General features: G+C 40.6%; 1 protein-coding gene across 1 annotated transcript in view; it reads right to left on the reverse strand.

Annotated features, from left to right (window-relative positions):
* LOC142939558 (neurofibromin) overlaps positions 1 to 11678 on the reverse strand; it is an 82829-nt gene extending 71151 nt beyond the window's left edge. The window contains exons 1-3 of the mRNA XM_076082759.1: positions 11445 to 11678; positions 6265 to 6408; positions 2068 to 2151 (exon numbers count right to left, since the gene is read on the reverse strand). Coding sequence (XP_075938874.1) covers positions 2068 to 2151; positions 6265 to 6408; positions 11445 to 11504 — 288 coding nt within the window. The 5' untranslated portion in view covers positions 11505 to 11678. The remainder of the gene's footprint in view (positions 1 to 2067; positions 2152 to 6264; positions 6409 to 11444) is intronic.
* Positions 11679 to 12124: the final 446 nt, after the last annotated feature.

A 12124-nucleotide genomic window follows, 5' to 3' on the forward strand; every position in this document is an offset into this window, starting at 1 on the left:
CCATAAAGTTTTACGGACGATGGTTCTCCTCCAATATTCAGAAAAAATATGCGTTTCTAGTCTCTGATCTGTGATCATGTTACAAATTGCAAGCTTCATGTCTTCTTCACTCAAGCTGAAGAACTCCCACATCGACACGTGTGACAATGTGACGGCAGACAACCTGAATTATAAAAGTGATCCGCCAGTCATCTCTATTAAATATACAATAAATACATAAAACATGGTTTCATTTGAAGCCCACAGAGAAGACAGAATAGCTTGTTGTGTTGCGATTGCTATGCTACACAGGTTAGCACAGGTTGGCTCTCCGTCCCAGTCATGCCCATGGTGGTACCTTCACTTTCTAGAGAAACCTTTTGACACTTAATCCCAAACTCTGGAGTTGAATTACTCTTTAAAGAAGTGCTTCTGCGGTTCATTTTCCTCAGATCATCAACTAAGACGAGTGCAGTCAAGGTGAGATCGAGAGCAGAAGCTTTAAAAGTACACATTTCCTACGCTGAAGGGGAGATAAACCTAAAGGTAGTAAAAGATAAGTTGAAAATGCTTGATTAGAAGAGAACGATGCAGCCTCTCTGAAGCACTCAAAGCTGTTTAGATCCGATTCCCTCGGAAGCCACACGATGCTCTAAACAAGACAGGCTGAAGTACGAGAGACTCCAACATTTCACCGTCACCTCTCAAGTCTGAAGGCAAACCCTTCTTTCCTTTCACGTCTATGAAGATACATCTGTTCATGAGTCACGACCAAAGGTGGGTTAGAGAACGACCGATGCTACTTCTGTGCAGCATTTTAGACCTCAACATACTCACACCGTATGATGGTCCAACTCCCCAAACCCTGTCCCACATCTCCAATCCCTCGATGACGGCAGCTCATCATGAATGACTTTGTAAGACACTTAGCTCGTGAGCGAGCGGCTACAGGCGAACTTCAATTTAATGATGAACCTCACAAAGGGATCTGGCTTCCCTCTGAGGCTACATGCACACCTCTACCTTTTAAAACGCTTATCTTTTGCTACGTTTACACCGTTTACTGTCAGGACGAGCAGACATGGAGACCTTTGAACGTGATGACGTCGATCATCTGAAGATATATACACACACTGTGTACATTGTCTGATCGATGCCAGACATCAATAAAAAAATGAATGAAGAAAAGACAACGATGACGTAGACACCAACAGTCGCTACTTGATTGGGTCTCAACAGTCGTGACGCGTCCTTCTCTGATTCGTCACAGCTGTTGTTATTGGAGCGATTAGTGAGCGCCGTGTCCAGCGGCGTTATCAGACGTCTGAAGTCACGCTTTGGGGCTTTGAGGAGGACGACGGACACAAAACGGAGGACTTTCCTTTTCTTATTAAAGCTTCTTCTGTTCTGCACAACTATTGTGACGTTCACACAGAAACTGTAAAGGAACAAAAGCATAAATGCTCTCCAGTACGACAGACTTCAGCCAGAAGGACGCGTGTTGACCACATTTATTGATCCATAATCTAGTAAAACTTATATTTGTAAGTGTTCATTTTAAAATAAATTGAATGTGAGAGAGAGCTGCAGCCTGGTAACTTTTTTTCCACTAACTTTGTCTTTGTTTACAGAGGAAGATCTTAAGTATCAAACACGACTTTGTATAATTAAAGAAGTACAATAATATGATGTTGTATTTTCTGTAACTGAGCAACCAATCTACTTCCTGTTGACACCGGCATGCCCAGTGCACGTGAACAGTCACGTGACATGAGAAGGTTTTAATGCGTTTTAGTGCGACGGCTAATGACAGGAAGCTGCACAGGAAGCTGAGAGCAGGTCCCGACCTGTAATCGTTGAGCTGCTGGTTCACAGAAGAAGAACCTCCAGACATGAAGAGAGAGGGATTGATGGAGGCTAAGCACATTAACAGAGGTTTGTGTTCTAGGATACTGGACCACTGACTTCATTGTACTACACAAAGACAAGAGGAAACAACCCAAGAAGCAGCACAACGATCTGTCGTGAAGGTGTGGAACATTTAGTTGTTGTTGTTCTAAGAGACCGGGTCTAGAGAGGAGGACTCACCCCAGCCAGGCACTTGTCCAGAGTGTCCAGGATGATGAGCTGGGAGAGGTAGAGGTTCTTCTCAGAAGCTTCCCCGAATATCCGCTGTGAAGACAATCAGTCAGAAGTCACTCAGAGTTTAGACTTCAGGACACGGAGTTAGGAAGCTGTCCTAAACCCAAACGTTGTGCATTTTAAAGTTAAATGCATCGATAGATTAACGATGTTGTTCTCTAGTAAACAATGTATTCATAAACACATTGGTTGTGTAGATATGAATGGTGATGACACAGCAAAAAGTCACACTTAAAAGTAATAAATAGTTTTTTTTAAATATATTCTGTTTTTAAATTAAATGTTATAATTGCTCCAAAGTCTGCTTCACAGTTATAAGTGTGGAGAATAAGAATAACACTGTGATAAAGCAGATCTTCTATTCTGTGCTGAATGTATGTTGATCTTCGTAGAACAGGTCTCAGGTCTGTATGAACTGATATCCACTACCTCCGTCACTGTGAGGTTAATAACAGAGTTCAAGCTAATCCCGTCCAGAACGTAGAATAAACGGCCACGAGGAGCCGTCTGAGGCAAATACGGGAAAATAAATCCTTCATCTTCTTTGAATGTGTGTTGACGTGAAAAGTGATTCATAAACGCTTCGTCTAAACTTGTTCTGTTCAGTAATTATGAAAACAATAAAACACGAACACAGCGAGGAGCATGAGTGTGAGTCCTCCCCCAAAATATATTGAAGACTTCAATATTTTGTCTTAATCTAACTAAATATTTGTCGGCATTTAGCTTTTTAAAAACATTTCCCTGCAGAGAGAACAGTTTGCTCTCCAACTCACCGCACAGACGTATCTTCACTAAAGAAAGTCGGTTTAAAACAAAAGAAAATACCAACTCATCTGCACTTCATTCACATCGAGAGCATTTGATCTGTTTTTAGGGTGATGACGTCATAGAAGATAACAACAGCTTTATTTAAAAACCTCAAGAGAAGCTTTGAAATGTAGAAAAACAACGTTTACAGAGAGTATGAACACCAGATTATATGTCTCAGCCAGAGGAGCGTAAGGAGATATGGACAAAAGGCATATTGAATTAGAATCACAGACTCCGTCTTTCAATCAGGTCTTCTATCATTAAAATGACGGGAAGTAATAGATTATGAACTATGAAGGTAAAGCTTCCCTCCCAGCATTAAGAGGAATGACTACGTTAGCATGCGCCAAATATTCAAGTTTCTGCCTTCATTCCGAAAAAGACAATATTCCTAATAAGCCGTTTACGTGGCAAAAAAAAAAAAAGAAATATTCCCGTTGACATGCAATCGCTCAAATTCAGATTAACATAGAACGACCTCATGTCTCTCCACCTCACCCTCAGAGAATCCCACATCTCGTCTAAATATGTCAAAGTGAACATCGGGAGCTAACAGATGTTTTTATCACGTCTAAATATGTCAACGTGAACATCGGGAGCTAACATGTTTTTATCACGTCTAAATATGTCAACATGAACATCGGGAGCTAACATGTTTTTATCTCGTCTAAATATGTCAACGTGAACATCGGGAGCTAACAGATGTTTTTATCTCGTCTAAATAAGTCAAAGTGAACATCGGGAGCTAACAGATGTTTGTATCACGTCTAAATATGTCAAAGTGAACATCGGGAGCTAACAGATGTTTTTATCTCGTCTAAATAAGTCAAAGTGAACATCGGGAGCTAACAGATGTTTTTATCTCGTCTAAATATGTCAAAGTGAACATCGGGAGCTAACAGATGTTTTTATCTCGTCTAAATAAGTCAAAGTGAACAGCGGGAGCTAACAGATGTTTGTATCACGTCTAAATATGTCAACGTGAACATCGGGAGCTAACAGATGTTTTTATCACGTCTAAATATGTCAAAGTGAACATCGGAAGCTAACAGATGTTCTTATCTCGTCTAAATATGTCAAAGTGAACATCGGGAGCTAACAGATGTTTTTATCACGTCTAAATATGTCAACGTGAACATCGGGAGCTAACAGATGTTTTTATCACGTCTAAATATGTCAACGTGAACATCGGGAGCTAACAGATGTTTTTATCACGTCTAAATATGTCAACGTGAACATCGGGAGCTAACAGATGTTTTTATCACGTCTAAATAAGTCAAAGTGAAGATCGGGAGCTAACAGATGTTCTTATCTCGTCTAAATATGTCAAAGTGAACATCGGGAGCTAACAGATGTTCTTATCTCGTCTAAATATGTCAAAGTGAACATCGGGAGCTAACAGATGTTTTTATCACGTCTAAATATGTCAACGTGAACATCGGGAGCTAACAGATGTTTTTATCACGTCTAAATATGTCAACGTGAACATCGGGAGCTAACAGATGTTTTTATCACGTCTAAATAAGTCAAAGTGAAGATCGGGAGCTAACAGATGTTCTTATCTCGTCTAAATATGTCAAAGTGAACATCGGGAGCTAACAGATGTTCTTATCTCGTCTAAATATGTCAAAGTGAACATCGGGAGCTAACAGATGTTTTTATCACGTCTAAATAAGTCAAAGTGAACATCGGGAGCTAACAGATGTTCTTATCTCGTCTAAATATGTCAAAGTGAACATCGGGAGCTAACAGATGTTCTTATCTCGTCTAAATATGTCAAAGTGAACATCGGGAGCTAACAGATGTTTTTTTCACGTCTAAATAAGTCAAAGTGAAGATCGGGAGCTAACAGATGTTCTTATCTCGTCTAAATATGTCAAAGTGAACATCGGGAGCTAACAGATGTTCTTATCTCGTCTAAATATGTCAAAGTGAAGATCGGGAGCTAACAGATGTTTTTATCACGTCTAAATAAGTCAAAGTGAAGATCGGGAGCTAACAGATGTTCTTATCTCGTCTAAATATGTCAAAGTGAACATCGGGAGCTAACAGATGTTCTTATCTCGTCTAAATATGTCAAAGTGAACATCGGGAGCTAACAGATGTTCTTATCTCGTCTAAATATGTCAAAGTGAACATCGGGAGCTAACAGATGTTCTTATCTCGTCTAAATATGTCAAAGTGAACATCGGGAGCTAACAGATGTTCTTATCTCGTCTAAATATGTCAAAGTGAACATCGGGAGCTAACAGATGTTTTTTTCACGTCTAAATATGTCAACGTGAACATCGGGAGCTAACAGATGTTTTTATCACGTCTAAATATGTCAAAGTGAACATCGGGAGCTAACAGATGTTCTTATCTCGTCTAAATATGTCAAAGTGAACATCGGGAGCTAACAGATGTTTTTATCACGTCTAAATATGTCAACGTGAACATCGGGAGCTAACAGATGTTTTTATCACGTCTAAATATGTCAACGTGAACATCGGGAGCTAACATGTTTTCATCACGTCTAAATATATCAACGTGAACATCGGGAGCTAACATGTTTTCATCACGTCTAAATAAGTCAACGTGAACATCGGGAGCTAACAGATGTTCTTATCACGTCTAAATATGTCAAAGTGAACATCGGGAGCTAACAGATGTTCTTATCACGTCTAAATATGTCAAAGTGAACATCGGGAGCTAACAGATGTTCTTATCTCGTCTAAATATGTCAACGTGAACATCGGGAGCTAACAGATGTTCTTATCACGTCTAAATAAGTCAACGTGAACATCGGGAGCTAACAGATGTTCTTATCACGTCTAAATATGTCAAAGTGAACATCGGGAGCTAACAGATGTTCTTATCTCGTCTAAATATGTCAACGTGAACATCGGGAGCTAACAGATGTTCTTATCTCGTCTAACTATGTCAAAGTGAACATCGGGAGCTAACAGATGTTTTTATCACGTCTAAATAAGTCAACGTGAACATCGGGAGCTAACAGATGTTCTTATCTCGTCTAAATAAGTCAAAGTGAACATCGGGAGCTAACAGATGTTTGTTTTCTCAGCGTGTTCCAGAGGTGGAGGACTTGTTGGACCTCTTAAATTCCTTCAAACAGCTTCTCTAAAAGATATTTCTTCATATCATATATGTATACATGTCCAAAGAATGATCCTAGAACCTGAACAACATCAACATAGCACACAGGTTTTAAATGATACAAAGAGCTCTTTCACAATATCCAAAAGGAATATGTTTACATGAACCATATCTAATCCAGAGTATTGTCACATTGGGAGTAATGGTGGAGTATTAATGTGCATGTCCACTCACCATGTTGTTGACGTTCTTGAGGATGGTGGTGAGGCCGCTGATGACGAGGGAGAACTTGTACTTGGAGATGTTGATCAGACATTCCTTGTTGTGCTCCGTGCTCACTTTGGTGTGAGTGTTCTGGTGGGTAGCTTTAATGGGAAGCTGCAGGAGGAGACAACAGAGGATGAGGATCAATTCAGCATTATGGAATATTATAGTGTTGGAAAGCATCGTCGGCTTTGATGTTTTCATCTATTTTCAATCTTCACTGAACACGTTTCAAACGTATCAGAACCAGAAACACGTTATTGATCACTGGGGGAGATTGTACATACAGTAAGGCTGGGCGGTATACCGGTTTCAATTTCGCGTACGATATGAATTTTTCATATACCGTCATACCAGTGCACAGCCAAGGCAACTTCTGTCGCTCTTTAACAGGCAGCAAAATAAACATCGAACAAAAAGTTCGGAAATTAGTGTTTGGTAGATTATTTCTCTGTTGTAACGATGCTTCTTGGCAATAAATGTTATACCGTTGGAAAGCCTGTTTATTTACCTTTTTAAACGGTGCCCCATTTGTAAGGATCATGCATTTCTTGGATGAGCAGCACAGTTGAGTATGTGGGTTGCGCCCATGAAAAATTTGCCAAATCTTCTCTGCCTGAACATGTGGAGGAACGTTATGTTCAGCGATGAGTCCAGATTCTGTCTAAGGAAGTTGGATCGTAGGGTCAAAGTGTGGAGAAGACGGGGAGAGCGCTATGCTGATTGCTGCACCGATAGAGTAACACCTTTTGGTGGAGGCAGTGTGATGGTGTGGGGCGGCATCTCCATCACTGGAAAAACGAGGCTTGTCTTCATTGGAGGCAATCTCAATGCAGAGAGATATCGAGATGAGATTCTGCAACCAGTGGCAATCCCATTTCTCCACAGTCTGGGACCAAACTCCATCCTCTAAGATGAAGACGCTCGCCCCCACAGAGCGGGGTTTATCAGAGACTACCTCCAGAATTTGGGAGTAGAGAGGACGGAATGGTCCTGACCTCAACCCAATTGAACACTTGTGGGACCAGCTGTTTGTGCCAGAGTGACCAATACAACCACGTTGGCTGACTTGCGACAAATCCTGCTTGAGGAGTGGAATGCCATCCCACAGCAGTGTGTGAGCAGGCTGGTGACCAGCATGAGGAGGAGGAGCCAGGCTGGTGACCAGCATGAGGAGGAGGAGCCAGGCTGGTGACCAGCATGAGGAGGAGGAGCCAGGCTGTTGTGGCTGTGTATGGTTCTTCCACATGCTACTGAGGCTCCTGTTTGTTAAATGAATAAATTGTAAAATTGCCAATATGTCTTGTTTCTTCCTTGTTACTGATAGACTTCAATCATCCAATCCACCAAACAACACCAAACAAGAGTCGATAGCAACAGCAGAATAAGCTGTTTGGCAGAGAAGATTTGGCAAATTTCAGCTGTGCTGCTCATCCCACAAATGCATGATCCTTACAAATGGGGCACCGTTTAAAAGGTAAATAAACAGGCTTTCCAACGGTATAACATTTATTTATAAGAAGCATTGTTACAACAGAGATATAATCTACCAAACACTAATTTCCGAACTTTTTGTTCGATGTTTATATTGTTCGCCGCTGAGAGCGCTACTTCTTCTTCTAGTTTTACGGCGGTTGGTGTCCATCTTATTGGTGCATTACCGCCACCTTCTGCTCCGGAGTGTGGATCAGACAATAGACTGTAAGCGCTACGGTCGGAGCTAGTTGTCTTAACTGTATTGAGAGGGAACTCTAGTCATGGTCATAACTTTATAACAACAATTAATAACCCACAACTAATGTTCTTTAACACGGCAAAACACCACACACAACAGTTTGTGACACTAATAATTGTACATTTATAAAATTTCACCGCCGAACTGCATGCTGGGTACAGCTAGCTAACAACAGTCTGCTAACAGCTGGGAGAGGATCTGTCGCTCCAGTAACGTTACATTAAAGAACAGAAAAGAGCGATGCAGGATGAACAAAGACTGAACAACAAAAGGTATTTTGGTCAGACACATATGCAACGCTGATTACTGTGTAATATGTGTGGTATTTGTTATAAATGTACGTTGGTACATGGAGGGGCTTAGGACCCAGGGGAATGTAGGTGAAGGAAACAGGAAGTGACGGAACGAAAGACGCGCCACACAAACAGCTGTTCACCGCTCGCTGGCCGGTTGGCCGGGCCGGTTCTTTTTGGCGTTAATTAATTAATGCTTTAACGTGAAAAAAAAAATACCGTGATATACCGTGAAACCGCCAGAATCGTACAAAATACCATGATATGCACTTTTGGTCATACCGCCCAGCCCTAACGTACAGATGCTACTATTCTACAATCTAAACGTATAAATACATATAGAGAATAGACATAAGTGTGTAGAAAGATGTGCATTATACTGTAATATACAGCAAGAACAATAAATATGGAGAAAATAGAAATAAGATATCGATGTTTGTGGGTCGCCAACATCGCTGCAGAGGACAGGTGACCCCCGGGAACCGGTTCTAAATGAGTAGAACCCGTTAGTATTGATGAGGTCCAGAGTTATCGGTTCTACTATCGGTACTTTCTTAGTTCCTGAGTGAGACGTCCTCATCTCAAACGTCCTCTCTCTGTCTTTGTGTCTCTCTCTCTCTCTCTGTCTGTCTCTTTGTGTCTCTCTGTCTCTGTGTGTCTCTCTCTGTCTCTCTGTCTCTTTGTCTCCTCTCAGTACAGCGTGAGACTCACATCATGATCAGAGAGAAGGAAACATTGTAGAACTCTTGTCGTCTCAAACACAATAAAACCCTCACAAGTAAGTTCATCACATGTGACCAACAAGCAGAACATCAGTCTGTTGGTGGAGCAGCCGTCAGGTAACGGTAGTGATGTCATACCGTAGTGATGTCATACCGTAGTGATGTCATACCGTAGTGACGTCATACGGAGTTTGATCAGAAGAGGATCATCAATGAAACATAATCACTGAGATCATTGATTAGATGAGAATCTATTTGAAAGATTTTAGAACTCAAAAAAGATTATTTGTTTACATACAAGAATAATGAAGAAATGTTGATTATTTTCTTAATTAAATGTCTTTTTTACTCACAAAATAATCAAAAAGAACCGATAAAGAGTATTGATAAGAGTACTAGTATCTATAAAACCCTATTAACTCCCATCACTACCTACGACCGTAATACCTGGCTGAGATGTTCCCACTTCATTTAAACACCTGAAAGTGAACAAAACTCTCCTTGACCTTCATATTTTAGCTCCATGATCAGCAGATTACCATCAGTCCTGTAATTATTCCAATCCACCAAACTCACTAGATTATGTTCAGCAAGTTAACAAGAGGAAAGTAATCTAGTATCAATAAAAAAACAGCATATTTATTGAGAAAACACTGACTGGAAGGCTTCCGTTAGGGTTTAGTGTAACAATAACCAAGAAGTGGATTCAACACCTTAAACCACCGGCGGTAATCCAGCTGAGCCGCTAAACCTCGGATACGATCCTTAATCTGAGGCGACTAACACCAAAGACTTCTGGAGACTTAAAGCCAAATTACTTTTAAATGACAAACACTAATTCATCCAACACACACACACACACACACACACACTGTCAGATATACCTTCAAACAACAAAGACTTCTGGTAACGCAGACAGACTGTTGATCTGAGTTAAAGATTATGTTTATCTACCATTTGTACTTATTAAATATAGCTTGACCATTACAGCAGCTCTTCAGTTTAAGGCTGTGAGTTTAATGTTACAAATATGGATGTTAATAATTAACTGTTCAAGTGTTAACTAACCAGTTCAAGAAAATATAAAAAATCTGAAATTGAGAACAGCAAGTCCACCTCAAAGGTTAGCCAACCTCGGGTGTTCAGGAGTTGTAGCATTTTGTTTTTACCGACGTTAATGTTAGCTAGCTAGCTAGTTAGCTCATCTTTTTAAGCGGGAGGGACCGTTAGACCCAGAGCTGACCACCAGCACATTATTTGGCTTATTTTTCTTTAACCAGTGTCGCATTAAAGCATTGGTGGAATCAGCACGCTAACTAACTCGCCAACTGTATGCTAGTCAGCCAGCTAGCAAGCTAACTCCACCCATGCTTTAATGCTACACTGGTTACAAGAAATATGCCAAACAAAAAGCTGTCAAATGGCGATAGCAATATGTATGTTCTATGTTTTTAACGTGGCAATACGTATATTAATTTATTTAGAATTTGAATTATTTACTCTGACTTCTTAACGTTACTACTCCACTGCTGGTATAAGTCGTAACAACATGTTGTAAGTTGGTTAGCCCGCTACAACGGTCGCAATGGCAACAATACACATTTTTAAAAATGGCCGCCACTCTGACATACATTTCAATGGGAATACTCCTGTTCTATCTCTATGGTTACTATAAATTAAACAGGTTTTTACAAACATGGATGATATATCTGAGCTAGTACATGTGTACAGTTTCAACATATAAGCAAATAAAATAATAGGTCATGTAAAGTGTACCTGTAACTAGATTCCTTATAGAAAATAAAGCTTTTATTGTGGTAGTCTCAGCTGCCATACCTGACAGCGGTGGTTTTAGACACTAGAAAGCAGCTCTCACCTGTAATACTCGTGGTTTCATTCACTCACAATGAACACAGCGTGTTAGCAACACTCACATCTTATTTGTTTACATTAGATAGCTATAGGCCTGCTAACGTTAGCCACCTAGCCTGGCACGAGAGAAAACGTTTAGCTAGGGCACTTTAAAAAAACGACACACGGACGTTTAACGTGCAATGTGTCCGGATACATTGCTTTATTGTGCATTATTTAACAAATTGACTGGGGCCAAATCCCCGGGATGCATCTGCTAATTGATCGTGGAGACGAGGTTGCTGCTAGCTAAGAAAAGGAACTCATCATCAGTGTTTTTGCAGCTGGGAAAAGAAACACAGCTCACATTTCATCCGGAAAAAACGACAGAAACTATCCCGGAGAAAGGAATAAACACTCCTTAAATTAGCTGTTTCTTTAATGGAGGCTGGTGTGTGTGTGAGTGGGACTTTGATCCGGAGTAAAAAGGGGGCCTCGGGTCTACCTAAAGCTCGCTACACCCATCCAGTGAATCACAAACCATCTTACCTGCTCATCAAATCTAGTAATCACGGCCTGGACCCACTCCACTGGTTTGTGAGCCGCCATGGCCGGTAACGGCTAAAATAGATCCAAAGCTACGGGGCCGGTCCTCACGGGCTTTTATTTATGAATGAAAAATCTGTCCCCGAGTCGTATGTGGGGGAAAAAGGACGAAAAGGGGGCGAGTAATTTTTCCCTTTTCTGTTTAGGCTTCACCATGCCACCGCCATGACACACCACCGGAAGTCTTCTTCTTCAGAGAAATATTGGATGGGAGGCGTTAGGAGAAACACGACGGGGTCAAGCTAGCTTTAGTGAAGGAAGCACCACATCCAGGAGGACATATTCATAGTAACGGTTGTTCACGAAAATGTTTTTCGTCTTAATTAATAAAAATAACGATTGGAAGGTTACATTTACACTTTACAAAATGAACAAAAAAAAACTTATGTCTCTGTTAAAAGTTAATTTTGTGTATGTTAGCCCTTTATGTCTGCTTTTAAGGCTACTAAAACTGTGAAATAGACGTTATAACTCCACATATAATGTGATTTAGATGTTCTGCACAACCAACTGCCATAGTTTTTAACGTAGTTTTTTTTTTTGTCTTATTTTGAAGTAACACCATCCCTACTTCCGCTTCTAAGGTATACAATTCTGTTAGTTTGTTGGATCGTTTGGTGCGC

The sequence above is a fragment of the Anarhichas minor genome, unplaced genomic scaffold (genome assembly GCF_050575085.1).
Source record: "Anarhichas minor isolate MPS153535 unplaced genomic scaffold, ASM5057508v1 ptg000102l, whole genome shotgun sequence".
NCBI lineage: Eukaryota > Metazoa > Chordata > Actinopteri > Perciformes > Anarhichadidae > Anarhichas > Anarhichas minor.